The sequence below is a fragment of the Punica granatum genome, chromosome 7 (assembly GCF_007655135.1).
Source record: "Punica granatum isolate Tunisia-2019 chromosome 7, ASM765513v2, whole genome shotgun sequence".
Classification (NCBI taxonomy): domain Eukaryota; kingdom Viridiplantae; phylum Streptophyta; class Magnoliopsida; order Myrtales; family Lythraceae; genus Punica; species Punica granatum.
The window spans coordinates 2508161-2529765 of record NC_045133.1 but is presented as its reverse complement, the minus strand read 5'-3'; the positions used below and the strand labels follow the sequence as shown (position 1 = coordinate 2529765).

The 21605-nt window shown below is 34.5% G+C and overlaps 2 protein-coding genes across 2 annotated transcripts; both read left to right on the top strand.

Moving 5' to 3' along the window:
• Positions 1-132: 132 nt before the first annotated feature.
• Positions 133-1877, top strand: LOC116213171 (zinc finger protein CONSTANS-like). The gene is made up of 3 exons (XM_031548018.1): positions 133-725; positions 1141-1280; positions 1390-1877. Exons 1-3 carry the CDS (start codon positions 275-277, stop codon positions 1717-1719), a joined length of 921 nt encoding a protein of 306 aa, XP_031403878.1. The 5' UTR covers positions 133-274; the 3' UTR covers positions 1720-1877.
• Positions 1878-17884: 16007 nt separating this feature from the next.
• Positions 17885-18798, top strand: LOC116214990 (rRNA biogenesis protein rrp36). The gene has a single exon (XM_031550537.1). The coding sequence runs from the start codon at positions 18006-18008 to the stop codon at positions 18504-18506; it is 501 nt and encodes a 166-aa protein (XP_031406397.1). The 5' UTR covers positions 17885-18005; the 3' UTR covers positions 18507-18798.
• Positions 18799-21605: the final 2807 nt, after the last annotated feature.

Sequence of the window (21605 nt, the reverse complement as noted above, 5' to 3'; positions counted from 1 at the left end):
CCCACTCGCTAGTCTATCGCAATCACACGATGAAGGAGTACCAGGCTGTAACATGACCTGAATCTGTCCTGGTCGTTTGGTCTACCCTGCACCTGGGAATCAAACTTGCTTTTACACTTTTACAGCACACTGCATCATATACTGCATTTTCTGCAATCCCGCTTATATCTGCCAACACGGCATAGTCCCCAATAGCTAGAAAGCGCGAGCTCCAAATACTCCTCACTCTCAGTCCACAGTATGGCGAGTAGTAAATATTGAACAAGAGTCGGAAATGGAGACGGTAAACCTTCTGGGCATTAGCAGCTGCTGGTCATGCGATCTATGCAAAGCAGGGGCACGCATATTCTACTGCCACGACCATTCAGCCTACTTCTGCATCCTCTGTGATCAGCGCGTTCACTCGATCAGCTCTGCAGGCCCTGAGCAGCACGAGCGTGTGTGGGTGTGCAACTCATGCGAGAAGGCTCCTGCAGATCTCATCTGCGAGGCTGATGCAGCCTTCCTGTGCAGGAGTTGTGACGATGAGATCCACTCAGCAAACGTACTGGCCCAGAGGCATGTGAGGGTCCCAGTGAAGTCCGTCCCCTGTGTTGCCTCGGACCAAAACGAGCACGCAGACACACTGTTCGACTTTGGCGGCGGCTATTTAGGCCAAGAGGCTTGCGAGGAGATTAATGATGACGAGACTGATTCCTGGTTGTTGCTTGATCCTGCTATTCCAGGTAGTTTAAAATTTTTCACGTAAATACGTTGACAATCAGTTACACAGCATGACATAACAGGTTTCGTTCTCGTGTCCCGCCAAACTTCTTCCAACAATACATATTTTGCCTTTGTTTTCAGTTATTAATAACTTGATCTGTTTGTAAATGTCAAGCCCGACTTGCACACTAGGGCAGTGTTAAGTCCTGGGTTGATATACACTGTCGGTGCACCTTCCCACCTGCTTAAGCTTTACCGAAAATCGGTTGCCTTAACACTTAATGTGGTGGCGGAGCACAGCTTCTGTTCGGTTTGTTATTATTTTGTCTGCGCCGCCCCGTTTTTTACCGGATTCAGCTCTTGGGAAAATCGGTTACTCAACCACAGGATCGAGAAATGATTATAGGTAAATGAGACAGGTTTGTGATCTTGCAGATGAAAACTTGTGCCCTGAGTATCAACCTCCAGACCACTCCAACTATTGGGATAATTCTAGGTGTTTGAAGGAGCCCAAGCAGCAGGAATACGATCTCGGGAAGGATGCTTTCATCAACAGCTTGTCGAGTCAGCAAACAGTTAGTTTTTAACCACCAGCAACTCTTGCCGGGAGTTCAACTTTTCAACTTCCTTTTATAATCTTTCCGATTCTTTGGTCACCCTCCTGTTCTCCTGATTCCGTCGTAGGTTCCTGAATCAGTCACCAGAATTTCACAGAAGCCGGCTACAATCACTATCTCGAATTCTTATGCTATGCCTCTGATGGGCAACTCTCAGATCTTCTTGGCGGGCCCACCAATGATTCCATGCCAGATGATGAACAGGGAAGCAAAAGTGTTAAGGTACAAAGAGAAGAAGAAAGCGAGGAAATATGAAAAGAAAGTCCGCTACGCGTCAAGAAAGGCCTATGCAGAAAGCCGCCCTCGGGTCAAAGGCCGATTCGCAAGTAAACTGGATATTGAACTCGAAGTGGATCAGATGTTCTCATTGGATGAGTATGGCTGCAATCTGTTTTGATGGTTGCATGCTGGTGAAACAGCCGAGGAAATCGCTCGGTTTTGAAAATCTTGCAGTCGCCATACATCTCATGTTATGATCTTTACTTCAGGAAGCAGCAGTAGAAACTCTAGATTGATCAATAAATATTAGAAATATCAAGTGACAGTTTTATATGTTGATTGTGTTTCCATTTTAATTGTTCCACTTTGTGAACCTCTTTATTCTTATGTGTTTCAATTCTCGGCCAAGAGATTTCTTCTCCATTTAATAAAATCCCATCAGGAGGGGGATAAAAACGTACGAGTAATTCGCCAAGGTTCGCTTTGACAAGAATTAATGAGTGAAGAATCTTAGGCTAGGTCTGATTTTCGGAAAATTGGACCACTCCTTAGTGAGCCTTTTGCTGCAAAAGGAGATTCACGAGAGAATAACCTGGAAAGTTCGCCACACAGTGGGAAGAGCTCTTTTGCCCGAAGCATCGGTTCGATGGAAACGTGCAGTGAGGCCTATTAGGCCTTTCCCTTTCCATTTACGAAGCAAACGATCGCATCTTTCCGTCGATATATTCTAAATCTGGACAGTCTTTAATCAATACACGCTTGATAACAACTACTACTAACTGAACGTTCTGGGAAACCGATTCCCTCTGCCCTCCCTAGACTAAGTTAAGTACCATAACCGGAAAAGTATTGGAAGATTAGCTAGAAAAAAGTTCCAGCGCCAGAAGAGGCTGAAGATTCATAATATCGGTCCAGAGAGTAGAGGAAGCCATTCATTTTCATTATCTCGGCGTCGAATCTTTCACACATTTCATCTCCCCCCCATTCGACTTTACACAGTTGTTTCCGAGCCGGCGTCTTTCATTGCAGTAAAGGAAATTCTCGAGTCAGTGGATAAAAATCCAGCAGAAGAGCGAGCACGTTAAAAATTTCCAGATATTCCACGGTAAATCGGAACTTTACACTTTCCTGACCAGAAAAAAAGATATTCATCATCAAGAGTAAGTGAAAAGGCAAAGCTAAAGGCAAAGCCAAGCCATAGGCAAGAGAAAGGGAGAGTAGCCATATAAGTCAAGAAATCAAAAAATGGCATATACCTTCTTTTACTACTGAAAGCATCTGATTTCTTCGCTCACGCTTTTCGGGCCCAAAAAACTTGCGGCTTTTGTTTCGGTTCTTGCTCGAGAGCTCAGTATGATACTTGCACTCTAAGTATCTCTTCCTGAATGCCAATTGGCTCGTGCCGTTTTTTTTTTTTTTTTACCTCCACTTGCTGAAGAAAGCGCTCTCCAGTGATGAGCTCTTTTCTGTTAAGCTGTGACTGCTGCAGTGATCTAAGCCACTAGAAATCTTTCGCGCGAAACAAGAGATCATATATTCTTCATCCAGTCCCAGGAATCGTGACCTCATGCTCCCTCTCAAAGGCCGCTTTCTTTAGGCACGTTTATGGGCTGCGCTACGCGTGTAAAAACAATCTCGTTGCTCCGACGGATAAGAATGAACGGGATGGAAAGTTGTTTGATTGTACAAAAGCAAGTAGATGGAAAGTGAGCAGATTATGGATAGAACTGAAACATTGTGAACTTAGAATGTCTCTCCTTATCTCTGAGGCAAACTTGGAAAATTCTCGAATCCGACTATTGTATGAGCTTTTTTTTTTTTTTTTGACCGACGTGATCATCCTCGATCGAGATGTGATTAGTCGGTCCAATCTTGCAAGCACTCCATGAATCATCTTTCCAATAATAGTATCTCATAATTTTATAATTTTAATAAAGCCGCGTCTTTTAAGCTGAACAAAATTCAAAATTTTCATATCGACCGAAAACAATGCTCTTGAAAATTTGCCATGCTGGTATATGCAACCATATTTTTCAAATTCCATGAACCAGGCTTTGATCAGAATTTGGCATGGAGGCGTGTTGAAGGTAGAAAAATCCACTGAAACCTTCTCGGCATATGCGATTCATTACTTATTACTTCATATATCAGAGAATTATACTAAAGACCGAGTTGTATTTATATCTCCTGCTTGCTAAGCCGGGATAGGGATAATATGTCGCGCCACTTACGTGCTTGTTCCACGTCAAATGTATGCCCAATGTAACTAGCCACGATACATATTACTACAAATAATCTAACATCCTCCAAAAATTAATTATACCAAATAATTTGAAAACAACTATATTTCATGGAACTAATGAGTGGTTTCTCTAACCAAATGAAGTAGAATTGCATATTAAAGAGAATAAAGGATTAAGGAAAAGAAATTGAGAAGGAGCAATAATGTGATCCTTTTTTCTTTTTTTTTTTGGGTAAAAGTGATCATAAATTAGATAAAAAATAAAGATTGCGCAAATTTTCTTCAATCTATACTAGAAATTTACCTGTGGGTAACGCAGCCTTCCCACGTGTACTGCACTCCAACTATAATGATCTTTTCCAATATACTCAAGGATGGATCAACTTGGAAGAGGAAGAAAATATTAAAGAGTAAGAAAAACACAAGATAAGAATGGAAGAGCAAAATAAGTTGAGGTTGATGCATGAGAAAAAAGAGAGAGGGGAATAATATTAAGTGGACAATGTTGCCTTTTAACTCCTCTATTTTATTCTAGATTGTATTTGATTCAAATTTAAATTTAGAATAACGAGTACTTTTAATTTTTCAATAACATTGTATAAATAAGGTGATAGTTAAAAAATCGATCCTTTTTTAAAATAATAATATAAAAAATATATAAGTATAAGATATTATATGCATATATCCATATATAAAAGTAAATTTGACTCCTATAACAATAATGACCTATTATTAGTGAAACAAAATAATTAAATAGCAAAAAGGTTAATATAATTGATTTAATCATGTTAAAATCATTTTATTAAAAGTTAATATAATCTCGACTTGTTAGAAAAACCCAACTTCAAAAAGTAAGTGACAAAAAAGTACACTAACGATAAACATTTATTTGAACATTAATCTAATTTATATTATAAGATTGTTATTATAATGTATGAACTTATAATAAAAATTAAATACTAAAAATAATAATATAATATGAATACGTCTAAGACAAGCTATTGAATAAATATATACAATGCATACTACCTAAGATCATTGTAAAATATTTATTGAATCAATTAAAGTTAGTCTAATTTTAATAATTAATATTGTATAACACTTAAAATAAATCATTGAAAATATGTGCTCAAAAAATTATAATTGTTGCTATAAGAAATTATATATAAGCATGTTGAAATGAACATATACAATGCTAAAGATATAATCTACAAAGAAATCTAATTGATCATATAAAGAACTTACGAAAAAAATGATAATCCTATAAAAGATAACATTTAAAATAAAAGATAAAACTTAAATATATGATGCATATTGTTTGAAAAAGGGTAAAACATATTTTTAGTCTAACATCTAATTAATAAATAACTCAAATATATGATGCGTGCTAATTGAAACAATTAATTTCAAATTATTATTATAATAATTAACTTACTCCAATTTGTAATAAATTATTGAAGATTTTTGTTCTAAATATTAAAATTAATACTCGAAAATATTATTATGTTTATAAGAAAATTAGTGCTTTTAAAATGTAAATAATTACAATAAAAATGACATAAAAATTTATGAAAACGAATCCAGACAATACACAGGACAAAATGACTAGTTACATAGTAAAATTGCGTAATAGACAACAGATAATAACACTATTAAATGCCTATTATAACCTAAACCCAACATCTCATTCTTGAATTGATTAACTGAAAATTAGTCAAAAAGTTAAATAGATGCAATTTTGATAATTACTACAATTATACATATTATAGTAATTAGTGAAAACTAACTTATTTTTTTCCGGGTTACAATGGAGGTTTATGAATATATAGTATAATCAATATTTAGTATTGATGACGTGCGTTCACATTCCACATGAAAGTAATTAAGTTATTTTGAAATAATAGGTATCTTTGTTAATTGTAAAATCATTAAATTTCGGTAAAAAATAAATGTGTTGACAAATGCCTCGAAGCCCAAGTGGAAAGTAAGTTAATTTGGATGGAAAGGTTCTGGGCAAATTGATAGGTCGTCTGGATTGGGGATTAGGGAGAGGTATGGAAGAGTGGGTTATGAAAGATTATAATACAAATTTGTATAAAAATATTAATAATCTTCCATAAGCCTCCTCAATCTATGATCCAAACAAGTTATAAAACTTTAATTTGGAAAATTGAAAAGAGTTAGGTTTTTCTTATGATTTATCTTTCAATGGAATATAATTATTTTGGAAAATTTACAAGACATTTAAGTAAAAAATCTATGTATAAGAAGCAAGGACGAAGATGGAACCAACGCCAACAAGTTTTGATATCACTTTGGAAGCCGACTATATTTTTGTTTAGAAGTTTATTTTTGCTGAACTGTTTAAAATTGGTTTATTTAAATTAATTTTGTTAGCTTTTTGTATATTCTTATTTGAATTGTAGGATTTATAAAGCACTATCAGCTGAATGGATTTATCAGGAAGAATCTTTGCCACAGTTTAAAAGATTGTTTAGTATGTTTAAGGTATTCTCCCATCTCTTAATTTTTCGTATGTTGTAATAAATCTTGAAATATTGGTTGTCATATTGAGTTTAATTTATTAATATTTGTTATCTACAAGGTAATTTACTTGCGAAAAATTGCAATAGAAAATAGAAATGGCTTTTTAATCAAGTTGTACCATATTATTTTTCTTTTTTGGTGAACATACGATATTTTTATAATGCTTATTGGATTTCTAAAATAACTCTACATCGAGTAACTATTCTATCTATTGAGAGGATTTCTTTCCGTAATCATAAATTAATATTTTCTAAATGAACATTTTGGGGCTTTTAAAATTTATCAAAGTTGTAATATGAGCTTATTACTAATTGTTATATTATTTCACCATTTATCATGAAAAATCATTTACAAATTGCTATTTTATCGATAAAACTTTTATATCCCGTTTGGTTTTAGGGTTGATTTTTAAAATTTTAACTATGATTTTAACTATACTTATTACACAATAAAAGTCAACAACACAATTATTACTTTTTTCCAATTTTTTATACTAAATTCTCTCAACTATTCATTATTTTTTCATACTTTTTCTTATAATTTAATAAATACAATCATTACAATCCAATTAAAATCAAAACTCAACTTTACTTAATTTTAAAATCAAACATGCCTAATCTCAAGGAAGTCCAATTTTCACTCGCTTACTTTTTGCGGACTGCCTCTTCCTTTTTGCGAAAGCTAATGACATAAACCTCTTGGAACTTTCAAGGGTAACCGAGGAGTAACTTTCTTGGTTGGGGCAGTCCATCAATAGACAAAAATCTTCCATGTTTTTCAGCAAAAACACCCCGAACCAATTAAGAAATCATTTTTGTGCTCTTCTAATTTTTTTTAAAAAAAGTGCAATCAATTCAAAATATCTCGATCTTCCTCTGACAAAGTCACTAGCAAACTCTCCTCTTGAAAATCCTAGTGTGTTTAGTTTTAGAGTTAAGTAGAGTTGAGTTTTGATTTTAATTGGGTTGTAATAATTGTATTGTTGAATTATGAGAAAAAGTGTTAAAAAGTAATGAATAGTTGAGATAAAGTAATGATTATGTTGTTAATTTGTGAAAAAAGTAATTGATAGTTGAGAGAATTTAGTATTAAAAATTGAATTGAATGGTTAAAAAATTGAAGAAAAATGAAAAAATAATAATTGTGTTGTTAATTTTTGTTTTTTAGTGAGTAAAGTTAAAGTTAGAGTTAAAATTTTAGAATTTTGATTATATGCTCTGTTTGGTTTCATAATGAGATTTTAATTTGCTCCATTTAGTTTCGCAATTAAAATTACAAAAATTTTAACTTTAACTTTAACTCAACACACTACACAACAAAAATACACATTTCCCAAGTCAAAAATTTTACTTTTAACTTTAACTCAATACACTACATAATCATTTGTCTTTTTCCACAATCAAAATCAAAGTTATTTTAACTTTGAAACCAAACGTACCATAAAATTTTAAATCTAACTTTAACTCTACTCACTACACAACAAAAATCAACTCTTCAAAGTAAAAAAAGTGGGCCCATACATAAATCCATATACAACTCTATTATACTAAATTCAATTTTTAATACTAAATTTTATCAATTATTCATTACTTTTTCACATTTTTTCTCATAATTCAACAATACAATCATTACAATCCAATTAAAATCAAAATTCAACTCAACTCAACTCTAAAACTAAACACACTATAAAATCAAACGGAGCTTTAAGGTGCGTTTGGATTCAGAGTTAAAGTAACTTTGATTTTGATTTTGATTTTGATCGTGGAAAATGACAAATGAGATGTGATTATAAATTTGACTTGGGAAACGAGTGTTTTTGTTGTGTAATGTGTTGAGTTAAAGTTGAAGTTAAAATTTTTGACTTGGGAAATGTGTGTTTTTATTGTGTAGTGTGTTGAGTTAAAATTAAAGTTAAAGTTAAATTTTTTTGTTCTTGAATCCAAACATGACCTAAGATCTTAGCAAATTCTAATAAGCAATTAATAAAAACCAATGAAACATCAGTTGTTTAGAAATACTTTTTTGTTTAGTTAGACAGTCAACCATGCACGACTTATATATACGAAACATATTATTATGAGTATCAGTTAATTTGAAATGTATGTGTACATGTACAGTAATTGTTGACTAGTATACAATTGATAGAATTTGGAGTGATAAACGTGCCTTTATTCATTTTTAAATGTTTTCTTTGAAACTAACAAAAATTCTGTTTATAACTAAAAATAAAATTTTCGGAAATAAAATAATAGTTATGACATCAGGAATTGATCACTTATATAATAAGACATAAATTTGCCATAATATAATCGGCAAGATTCTTCCTCAAGTTCCACAGATGCCTGATCTTATGAATATTTTTTAAATTAATATTCAGTGCCATATTACTTATGCATTTCATGGACATATACATACGGCATACTATCCATAAATAGTTCTATGCACCGTAAAATTATTCAGTTTATTAACAAAATCGATTCAAATCCATTTTTTGATATCTTACCATGCGGAATAAAGATTTACAACTTACATCTGTAAATTCTAATAAAAAATTTATTAACAAAATACTTGAAAAAAATCCATGCAAATCACAAGATAATACTAGTCTAGATTAATTAGGATCTGCCGCCCTAATAATTTATTATTATTTAATAATACACCGGGCGCGTGCATCCCACAAAAGACAAAAGAGAAAAAAAAGAACCAGAAAATCAAGAAAAGAGATTTTCTTACTCACGTTTCCAATCATGCTACGCGAGCCGTTGACTGAAGTCTAAATGCTTTGCTAACTTAAAAAAATAAAAAAAGGTGTAGTGTTATCAGAACCGGACCGGATGATGAACCGGAAGGGATACGGGGTCATGGGTTTATGGGTCCAACCGGGGGTTTGATGGGTCGGACCGCTCGTTTATTTAAAATAAAATAAATATTCATATTATTAAAAAAATTATGATAATTAAGATAAAAGTATGATGATTTTAAAGAAATATAATAATAGTATAAGAAAGTATCTATATATTTAATATTTCTTACTTCAAAATAAATATTTTATTTTAATAAGTACTTAAAAGTAGAGTTAAAAGAACAAAAAAGTGGTGGTGGCTTGGTTGGTAGTATGCTAATATGAGAAGTAAGAGGTCATGAGTTCAAATTTTTACACAACCAACCAATTTTTATATTAAATAGGAAACCCATAAAAACTCATAGAACCGGCCAGTTTAATGAAATTTTGCTTAAAATCGGCCGGTTCAATGGGTTCGACGGTTCAAAGCTGCCATTTCGGTTTTTAGGCGAACCGGATCGGACATGGTGCCGGTTCTCGGTCCGACCGGTCGAACCGGCCGGTCCGGTCCGGTTCTGATAACAATGGGTGTAAATCATTATATTAGGTAGATTTATCACATTTATAATAGAAAAAATGAAAAACTCTAAATGCTTTGCTTGGTCGAATGGAATTCATAATTTTTTTCGGTGTGAACTCTGGTAATACGAAAACCTAATAAGGTTCAATTAATTTAGTCGAGCCGGGTCGATTCATTCATGGATAAAAAATTTTCATCGTAAATTTTCTATATTCAGAAGGTTCGAATCTAAAATCTTGCTCATAGAAAACAAAAAAAAAAGGGAAAATTAGAGGAAATCCAAAATAAAAAACGAAGGGAGCACACTTTTTGACGAAATTTGCTCCTAGTACTCTCTCCAGCCAATCTACATGCGCAAATCCTACCCATTATTAGTCCTCTATATTTCAAAATCTTTTCAACATTTTCCAATGAACAGTGCTAATAAAGTTAAAAAAAAAGTTAAAAGAGATCTAGATTAGTGATCCCATCTATTATCTTTCTGAATTTCTGATAAAGTTCTTATTCTTCCACACTGTCAATCCTTATCATATTATATTAAACAATAAAAATAGATACCCATTCGGTCAACGTCAGGTTTTTCTCGTTTTTGTAAGATGCGGATCAAGAACACACGAATCGAGTTTCATGTAGATTCCTATTTGTACTATCATTTGAAATGAAACTTCAACCAAAACCGAGGGATCCCACTACTGTGTGGCATATCTTACAACAATTATGTTTTAAATTCTGAAAAAGCAATTGGCTAAGAAAAAACCGTGAGTCTTTTTTTTGAAGTCAATAAAGCCAAATTTCTTTAATACTTTGATGGTTTATCCATGACAGGCAGCAAGAACAAACTGATGGTGATGGGGCCTAATTAATTGCCAGGGAGCAAACATATATATACGTACATATATGTGTATAAATAAATAATTTAATTGTGAGGATGAAAATTTACGGAGTGGGGAAAAACCAAATTTGTGCTTAGGAATAAGGGGACAAGGTATGCCCATTGCCTACTTCTTTTTGTTAATTAACTCTATTTTTCATCTTTTCTCATTGAATTTTTTACCTGCAATCCAACAAATTAATTAAATAAAAGGGACTAGATGTAGATCAAGACAATTTAAATTTATGTCTTAATGGGGTAAAAAAAATTGAAAAATTAGAGCACGTTAAATTCACGCTGTAATTTATGCATGTTATTCTCATTATAACGATATATGACGTGACTCCTCTTATATGACATTTCAGTCGAACGGTGTTGTTAATACATATGTATGTAGGAAAATCATTTTTATTATTTATGGTCGAAGTTCAAATTTTGAGCACTTTATGTTACCAAATTGGTACAAAATATAATTTTTTTACTGTTCGTACATAAAATGTTTAATTGCAACATTACATTATCTTTGTTTTATATTTTTTCTCAGATACCTTCTATCGATGGAAAGATCCATTAAATTTTCCTGACATAAAAGCATTTACGTACTTAGCCGATCTTTCGTGTGAGACTGTACAATTTATCACAGATAATTAATTATTTTTGACAAAAGGAGAAATTCAATGAGCTGTAAAAAAGAGGGGAAAGAAGAATGTCATTTCATGTTGAAAGTTGTGCTTCATTATCATCTGGGGGAATTTAATTCAGGGAAGATATCTATCCGATCACTACTATTACTCCATTCCATCTCACTGCAAAGCAAATTTTCAATCACATTACGAGATATTGTCAATCCTATTTATGTATCGGCTTACCCCGCTGACAAGATGTTTTTAATGGGTCTTGAAATAGTTACTCCTATTGTAGCTAAACAAGGTTAAATGGATCTTATTATTACTATGTAGAATCTACAACGCTAGCATTACAACTATAGTCTGTTCACAAACAGCGTAGTTCACCAACAATGACAACTTCTAATTCACTGTGCAATAAGTATCACATTCTCTGATATCGTTGGATTGGCCCTCTGTTTCACAGTCTCAAAGTTTCATAATCCAAAACAAATATTAAGTCAATTAACATAAAAGCCCCAAATCCTTATTGTTTGTGCAATTTTGCACAATATTATTTCACTTTTTCAAGATTTTAGATGTGAACAATTCAATATCATGTATGATAGTTAAGAAATTATAAAACATAAAATATTTAATGTTGGAGCTAAGACAAAAGTGTTCTTCTCAGATGATGTCAATAAGGAGACAGAGGCATGCAAATGAGAGGGCAGACATAAACATCAGGAGGAGACACAGTTTGACAGGTTTTCCCTCTCATACACACGATAGTCCCCTTCCCCCCCTAATCTCCAAAACCAATAAACAAGCTCCAGTTGGATTTCTGTCTTTTCCCACATGCAAAATTAAAAGCTGGGGCAGCCACTTCTCAATGACAACGTCAAGAATTAGTTAATATATATTGTGAAAATATAAATAGATCGGCCGTAAAAAGATTCTTTTTCGTATTTCAACAGTGATAAATGCTATTGCGATGGTTAACTGGATGCACGATAATAACCCAATTTGAAACCTTCAACCGTCCATGGTTTTGGGTCCATTATATGATACAAATGACCAATCTCTTTGCATTTGATCTCCAGGTCATATTTTCCTTGAAATTGACCTATTGTTGAGAAACTCCGAGCCTTGAAACAAGGAAAGATGCATAGATCTTATCCATATAATCCCTCTAGTCTGCTTTCACAGACTTTGAAACCGGTAATATCTTGTGAGACACAGTAAATGAGGCATGCCTGGACATTTCTCGAAAATTAATGGGTCTTGGCGTCGGGATGAAGGAGGGTGAGATCTATATACGCTAGATATATATGTAAGTTTTATAGACGAATGAAGTTCATATCTCTGTCCAATGCATTAAAGGGTATGTTTTCATATTAATGACAAGTGCAGGAGAAGTAAGTAATGAAGGTGAAACCATTGAGAACCAAACCAACTCAACAGGTTCTTTCACTACAAGAAAACATGTTTTTAGCGATGGCTTCTAGGTGACTATAGTGTAGGTAGTCATTAAATGTCCTATATTTAGTGATTAAATTGGAAAACAGTCACTGATGTCACAAGATTTAGTGACAAGTTTAATATAGTCACTACTTCGTTTGTGACTAAACATGGAATAGTCACCCAAAAGTTGTTTCTAAATCTCATAAAATACGGCGCCAAACATTATTTTAGTGACGAGATCGATATCGGTCACCGATGACAATAGTGATTATTATTTTGTATTTATCGCCACTTAAAGGGACACATTCACCTCAGGTTTACGACTTTCTTACTTTTTCTTTTTTGGCTAACTCGGATTGTTGATGCTTTACCCGACTAATTCTCGGGGCTCTGTGTACCCCCAATAATACACGAAGCGCGTAAATGCGCTAAATGCACTTCGATGACCCCAAGAAAATTCGAACTGTCGACCGGGTGGATACATTTGCTCCACCTTAACCCCAATCTCCTTTGGGCTAGGTTCGCGACCTATATTTATAGTAAATAAGCCGACTCATTAAACTATATAATTAGCTAGTGTGAATATGCGACAACTTAATCTAAGATCATATTAGGCTAGTAAAAATTGAATCAACCTGACCTATATTAGAAAATTCCAATTCGCTCTATTTTTTGCTCTACCTACATTATAAGTAAGTAAATACGCTATCTACTAATTAAGAAATGAATATGTTAACACCTTTGCCCACTTCAACAATTAAAAATACGAGCCAAATATAAAGTTTATGGTCTCAAATTGTTATTGGCTGCCCACAAGTAAAGTAATAAGCAAGGCATGTAATCTCACCTGAAGAGCCATAGAAGATCCCTATCAGTGCGTAAATTATGCTACTTATAGTATACTTCGGTTTTGATACTGAAAATTTCTTGATTTCTCAATTAGTTTTTTTCCCGGTTATCTTGTCCTCTTTTTTTCGGTAATGGATAATAATGAAAAGAGATATCTTAATACCCCTGCCTAAAATATCTCTCATTTTTCTAAGTGCTTCCCAATAATTTCTCCATATCTGATCAGAATTTACACTTTCAAAACTAGCTGCCATGATTAAAGTTTTTTAAACGGATAATAATAATGAGGAGAGATCTTTCAGAAATCCTTCCTAAAATTTCTCCCACTTTATTAGTGTTTCTCTAAAATTTCTCAATATCTTATTAGAATCTACATGTTCAAAACTAACTGTCATTTTATAAGGGAAAAATAACAGTACACTTCTTCCTCTATTTATTCTATGATTTTATGTAGTTATCTAGTTTAACGCTCAAATTCTATTCGATTGGTAGTTTACGCTCATTCAACAACGAGCGACCAGAGATGGGTTTGAACGGAAAAATCATCAACTCCATTAAGTCGTCCATTCAGAGTCGCTGCTCCTCGGATCTGCTATGAGGTTCAATACTTGTTGTTTGTTTGGCGATCTGTTGCTTCTGATGGAACTTAATTATTGATATCCTGGTTTTTCAAAGGCATATCTCTCCTTCAAGTTGAATCCGGAAACACATTGAATTTTGAGCAAGAATACATTCGCTCCTTACTGGTAATTAATTATACGCGTATCCTTTTTCAAATGTATTATTCTTTTGGAATATTCTATCTAATACATCTATAGTTCTGCTTAGATATATATACATTGGAATGCTAGCTGTTGGGGTATGTTGCTGATAAGTAATTAATTAGTGAGTTAAGAGGTCATTTCCTTTGGGCATTTGCTTTCGGCATTATGTATATCACAATTCAATTTAAGGGAATTTTTTTCCCTTGATATAGGCGTAGAAATTTTACTGTATAGTTGAGAAAGCAATGACAAGCCTCGAAGGTAAGAATACTCAATATTCAGCTCATAGTTTTTTATGATTCTAGCAAATGGATCAAACAATAAATAACAGGTCTTGGAAGAATTTTAATTGATGTGTTATTTTAGTAAGTGAACATCTATAACCCAACAATATTTAATTTTATCTTTTTTCTATACTTTTATTTACTAGTTTCTGGAAGCATGGTATAATCATTCATGCATATACTTGTATTCAAGTATTCCTTCTGAGCTTGTGTATATGAGAACCTTTCCCACCAATAAAATTATCATTGTTAGAGAGAGACTTTTATATACAACACCATTTTTGTTTCTAATAATTTAATTTGTAATGCAGGACATACGCATAATGAGGATGGGGAAATATACACAGGAAATTTTATTCATATTCTTTCACATCTTGTTACTGGATCTTTTTGTATTTTAGGATTATTGTGCATGCTTTTTAAATTCTTGTGTAACTAATCATTCTCAGTGTTTTTTTTTTCCTTTGTATTGGAAGATTCAGTATACTTGTTGAATTTCCATGTAATTAATCAAGATATTGAAATAATATCCTTTATACTCTTAAATGTTATTAATATTATTTGCATACATGTCTGTCATTTCTCGAGGCTATAAAATACGGTCCAGAATTTCGTTCAAGTAATGCATTGCTTTTTTGTGCTATCGTAGCCAAAATTCTTTACGACAAATAGAAATTTACTCTGACTTCCCAATCCAGTCATTAAGGTGCTCATGATTGGTCACAATTTTCACTTATATGAAGTTTTAGTGATTATAAGGTTTTTAGCCACTAATCCATTCAGTGATAGTTATTTTAGTTTGATCACAAATACATTTTAGCCACAAGGCTTCTAATGACCGGCTAGTGACAAAATTAGTTTTGGTCACTGATACATACAGTGACCATATTTTCACATTTTGTGACTATCTTTTTGGAAGCTAAAACCTTACTTTCTTGTAGTGTTTCAAATTCAAGCACTCTACTTTACAGTAAAAACTACCCTTTTTCATATTTCTTGGGGATACGCACTGATTTGGTCTTCAAAACTTTATGCTATTTTCCTATTCTTGTCCCTAATTTTTCATTTTATTCCCCTAAATTCATTCGTGACATTATCGATCTTCCTCGCGGAATTCCCCATTCTATCAATGCAGAGGCCAGCTTTTCTGCAACTTAGTATCATTCACAACTCAGAAGACATTGATCCCCATGGATATTATTAAACCAATTGGAAAGTTACAGGTAATTATAGTGGTTACAACAAAAGTAGAAAATTAGAGGGAAAGAAAAAGAGTGGAAAACGAAAAGATTAGAGCAATCGTTGCTTTTTTTTTTTCCCTCAAAAGAGGTTGTAAAAGAAAAGTAAAGAAAATAAAGACGTACGAAAATTTCATCTTTAAACTTAAATTCGAGATCTTTTAATTGCAGACGAAATTATATGCCACTGGACGGTATTTGCGGTGTCCTTGATCGCTTTCTTTGACAGCTTCTCACTTCTCTAGCTGTCATCTTCTGACTTTATATGTAAGTGGTTGGATTTTGTCCTTTTTGCCATTAGACAAACAAATAGAGTAAATAGACGATTTCGCCCCTGACTTTCACAAATTATTTTAATTTCGTCCCTGACTTATTTTTTATATCAATTTCGTCCCCGACTTTACACTTTTACATCAATTTCGTCCCTATTACATCAAATTGGTAATCGACTTTGCACGGTTACATCAATTTAATTCATGACTTTCCACAGTTACATCAGTTAGTGCTACAGTTTGGCCCTTCTATGGGGTGATTGCATTGATCAAGTTCCAATACGACATCAATTTGATCCCATGCCACATCAATTTGGTCCATGCCGTTAAGTATTAATGCTGACGGTATTAAATGGTGAAAAATGTTACATTAATTTGATCCTTGTGCTACATCAAATTAACCCATGACTTTTTTTTTTAACTCATTTGTCTTTGTTTACTCTTCTTCTTCCTCATCTCCTTCTCATTCTTTTTCTTCGACATAAATCTCACATGTTGCAGCCCGTCCGTTTTCGAGGCTGAGGGCGACTACCTTTAATCTGACTGATTTTGGGGGGGTGGGCGACGGGGTGACCATCAACTCCGGAAGCTGAGGTGTAGCTCGTTAGGTTCTAGAAAGAGAAAGCTCGAAGGTGTTAATGATAGATTGTTGTAGCTATGTTATTTGACCTGAATTGCTATATAATTTCATTGCTTAAATCAGTAATATGTTACAGGATCTTACAGAATCGAATTCGGTTGAACTGTTTGAAAAATATCGCATTCTAAAGTCAGTTGCAAACATGATGAACTAGAGGATTCGAGCTAATTTTTCGACCTTTTTTCTCCATATTTTTCACTTCCGTTTGATTCTAAATTGTAGCATGTTATTTGAGGTTTCCACAAACACCTAGAACATAGAAATCCGAGTCCTGTGGAGATAGAAACACTATACCAGAGTTGGCCCGATAGGCTGTCCAATGCTGTTCGTGCTTGTGACGCCCAACAACTTCGGGAGGCTCGCGTGACACGCTTCGATCTCCATTTTTATTGATTTTTGCGCCTAAGAATTTGCATTTCAATTTTCTATTTTCAATAATTTTTTGGAATTTTTCTAGAAATATAAGTATTTAACGTATTTTTTGAAATAAATGGAAGTTTTTGGGTTTTTGGGTCTCGAGAGACTTGAAACATGAATCTCCAGTTCTACAGAGGTTTCATCTTGTCTCTGAAACTCCGAGGAAACTAGCTTTTTAAAGAATTAGAGTGATTCGCCGAAGGGAATTCGATGAGGAAGAGGAAGACAAATGAGAGGAAAGTCATTTGAAGTGGGACTGTGGAACAAAAGAGAAGGGGGGGGGGGGGGGGAGAGGAGAGAGAGAGAGAGAGAGAGAGAGAGAGAGAGAGAGAGAGAGAGAATACATAGGAAAAATATGATAATTTAGGGTAACATCAATTTGTCCAAGCGTTACATCAGTTCTATTTCTTAACAAATTTAATAGAATAGTAACGTTATATGTCCCTATGTAACCAGTGATCGATTTGATGTAATGTCAAAACTCAGGGACTTGTGTTGCGAAAGTCATGGATTAAATTGATGTAACCGTGCAAAGTTGAGGTTTAATTTGATGTAGCAGGGACGAAATTGATGCAAAAGTACAAAATCAGGAACAAAATTGATGTAAAAAATAAATCAGGGACGAAATTAAAATAACTTATGAAAGTCATGGACAAAATTATCTATTTACTCCAAACAAATATAATACCTTGTCTTTGTTTCTTTTCCATTTTATTTTTTAAAATTCTTTCTACAATAACAATAATGTAACTTTCTGAGATATTGAGAAAGGGGATGTCTGCTCTGTCCCTCTGGAATGTCTAGCTTTTCTTGTCAGACAAAAACAAGAAAAATAAAATCACATTTAGTAATCAAAGTTTTTTTTTTTTTTCCAAAAGGGTTTCCTATTTAAGAACTCGAGTGTTTTCCATGTTCAGCTACCTAAGCCTCTCTTCTCTCTCTACATACAATCATATAAACATGGAGTCTGCTCAAGAAAATGAAGATTGCCACAGTAGTGAGTCCGGGTGGACAATGTACATCGGGTCACCCGCGCATGACGATGACGACGACGACGACGATGGGAATACTAGCAAGTCGATCGACGAAGAAGATGAAGAAGATGAAGGCGATGATGAAGACGGTAGTGGCAACAATAAGAACAAGAATGGTCATCAGGAAGACGAAGAGACCGATGATTCCATGGCTTCCGACGCGTCCTCGGGTCCAAGCTATTACCGGGAACTGAATGTGCCGAGGGGTGGTGAGTGTAGCTCCAGACACAAGAAGGCCTCCCAGGTCCAGGAGGAGGTTTCTAAGAGGAGTAGAGGCGACGAAAGGAGGAGACCAGCGAAGGAGGAAGCCGATCGGAGCGAGACGGGTAGCAAGGTGAGGAAGAACTGGAAGTTTCAGATGGGCAAGAGGAAGTAGAGAGGGACAAGACGAGTTTTTGGTTATTTGAATATTTTCTTCGTAACTGAGATTATATAAAGATGGAAACTCACCTAGAGTACTCTTTTTTTTTTTTTTAGAACTAAATGGGAATCGATGCCGAGGTTGTTAATTAATTTTTCTTTTTTGATAAGCAGAAGTTGTTAATTACTTTAATTATGGGTTCTTTTCTTTCAGCTTTAGGAGTTCAAAATATAATTGGAGGTCCATTTGTTTAAGAGCTTATTCTTACAATGAATTTCCAGGCCATCTTGAGTTTGGCCAAAGAAGACCAAAATATTCACTAATCTATTGAAGCATTTCATAATACATGTATTTGCACTTTCTTAGTACTTTTTTAATAGAAATTATTATATATTTACCGATAAAAAAAGAGAAGCTGACCTAACCTTAGAAGTAATGCGAATTAAAATGGCACATAAATTTTATGAATGAGAATTGAACTCAAATTCTCTTAAGCATGAGCTGGTATTTTATGCCACTGTATTAATACTCCTTTCTTGAGCATTTCGTGATCAATGCAAGCAAAAATCCGAGAATAAATTATTTTCAGCTAATAAAACGAAGGACATCTCGCGAAATTATAAGAAAATATTTGTTGATTTTGAAATATAATATATACATTAATATATTCAATAAGGAAAAAATCCCAAGAAAAGGGAAGAGATCATTGATTTCTCACCTAGGGAACTCACCATACAATGAATCAAGCAAAAGTACAATCAATGCATGGAGAAGGTGTTGGAGATTGAAGGGTATGTGCATTCATTAATTCCTTTGCTAGCTTTTAGTTGGATTTGACGAGTTGCGTCTGAGAATATTTATTTATAGAGATGGGTTTCTCAATTTCTATTTTTCTTTTTTTTTTCTCTCTTCTTCGGTCCCCAAATTATCAGAGTTCATAATTCGACATGATATAACAACCGCAAAAGGGTTTATAGGGCGTCGCAAAGCGACCTTAGCTGCAAAAGAAGTCCATATCTAGAAAGCCGGATTCGCTAGGGTTTTGCAGGAGTGCACAGTCCCATGAAAAGAAGAGATAACATGATCGATTCTTGTCATCACAATGGTAATATTCTTTAATCAGGAAATTGACGACCGTGTCTTCATCAGTAAGCTAAATATATTTCTTGAGATTTTTACGATATCATGAAAGCGTACAAGATATTTCTCTCCAATGGGGCCTTGACAATGTTAATTAGGTTCGTATGCATTAGTTCGAGGCATCGGCAGCAAGAGTCGATCGACAATTACGAGATCAGTTTTATCCGGGCTTCACAGTGCATGTCAACACCCATAAGAAACAGTTGTTTGTATGACCCAAAGGCGATACCGGGAGATGAGGAACATTCTGTGATTAGTAAAGCAGCACATGGAATATCAAGAAAATGAACTGTTCCAGAAATGGACAAGACAGCCATGTAATCCATACGTACAGAAAGGAAGGAAAGCAAATCGTATGGGGATGGACGGCGTCGACAACAAAACATCCTGTGTCTGTGGGGCACATGAGGTTTGCACGTGAGGTTGGGATTTTTGTTTAATGATTTTTTGGAGGAATTTTTCTAAAGCAATTTGAAAAGAAATTTGTTGACAAATTTTACACACGCAACAGTCTGTTTGTTATGTGGTCCAGTTTTGGCCCCAAGTTGCTGTATAGTAATGCATCCAAATCTGATAAGCACATCGTCGGGTCCCCTTTGCCCCGAAATCTTGCTCAAACCGGGGATGTAGGTGTGTGTGCGCGCACGCGCGCATATATGTATTGTCTGTGCCTGATTCCTTTGTGAACTTATTTATATAATCTGACTGGAACAAAGTATGTATTATGTAGAGCGACGATATTGTGTCCCGGTATCATCATAGTTATGAATTCAAGTGAAATAACGCATATTGTCTCCGCATGTATGTTTGATGCATGCAATCAGTCCCTTGAAAGATCATACATATGTTAGGAAGAAGATAATTTGAATATTTTGACAGACCATCTTACTTCTTAGGGAGTGCACCTGCATAGGACATAGCTAGGTTATAATTAATAGAAAAGGAACATATATATTAATTTGTGAACTTTAATACTGTATGAAAGCTGAAAACAATCAATTATGTACGTAGTACGAGCACAAATCTAACATGTTTTTAATTCATAATGGAATGGTCGGTGGCAAATTGCTTGATATGAACTAGTACTTGGCAGGTTAGATATATGTGAATGTGATCAGTCATGGAAGCAGCAGCATTCAATCTCCATGAGTCCATATCTCGGGTCTAACTCCATGTCGAGTCGTTTGACCGGAATGCAGCGCAAAGGTAAACTGGTAATTCCACTGGTTTTACTCTGAGACGTAGATCGGCTCACCTGACACCCGGTGCGACGGTGCTGCATACTCCGAGTTTCCGGCGGGGGCTGAGATCTTCCTAACAAGAAAGAAGGTCTTGGTAGTTCGCGACCCGGGCCCATTGAGATTTGGCCCATTACTTACTGTTGGGCCGAGTAGTAGCCCATGATTAGACCGAGGGCAATGGCAGAGTTGAGGATTTTATCTGCGGGCAGAAAAAGGCCCGTGTGGGAAGTGATAAAGCCCTGTTCAAAGTTCCAGGAGACTGTGAACATGTTATGGAGGCCGTGTTAGGGTCTTGACCAAACAATGCTGCAAGACTCGACATTTTTCTAGGAGGGTTCGAGCTCGAACTTAACGGATGGAATGCACGAGGGTGGTTCTGTTCACAAGAGCTAGACGGCATTCCAAAATGCGAATTTGTGGTCTTTATTTCGACTCCTTGCCTAAGGAGAAAGCCACTTCAGTCTATTACCTCTTGTCTAATCAAAATCGTAAACTGACGTCCAGTAGTTGCATTGAATTGTCCATTACGTTTGGTAATGAAGTTAAATTCGATTTAATTTAATTTAGTTTGATTTGAAAAGATGAAAACAAAAGTAATTAGAAAAAATATGTGAGAGAATTTGAAGAATTTATTGTACTGTTACTTTGGTATCGAAAACAGTTGCTTGAGACGTGTATGTCGGCCGGTGTTGGTGCACCGCCATAACTGGATCCTGCATACATAAAGGGATCA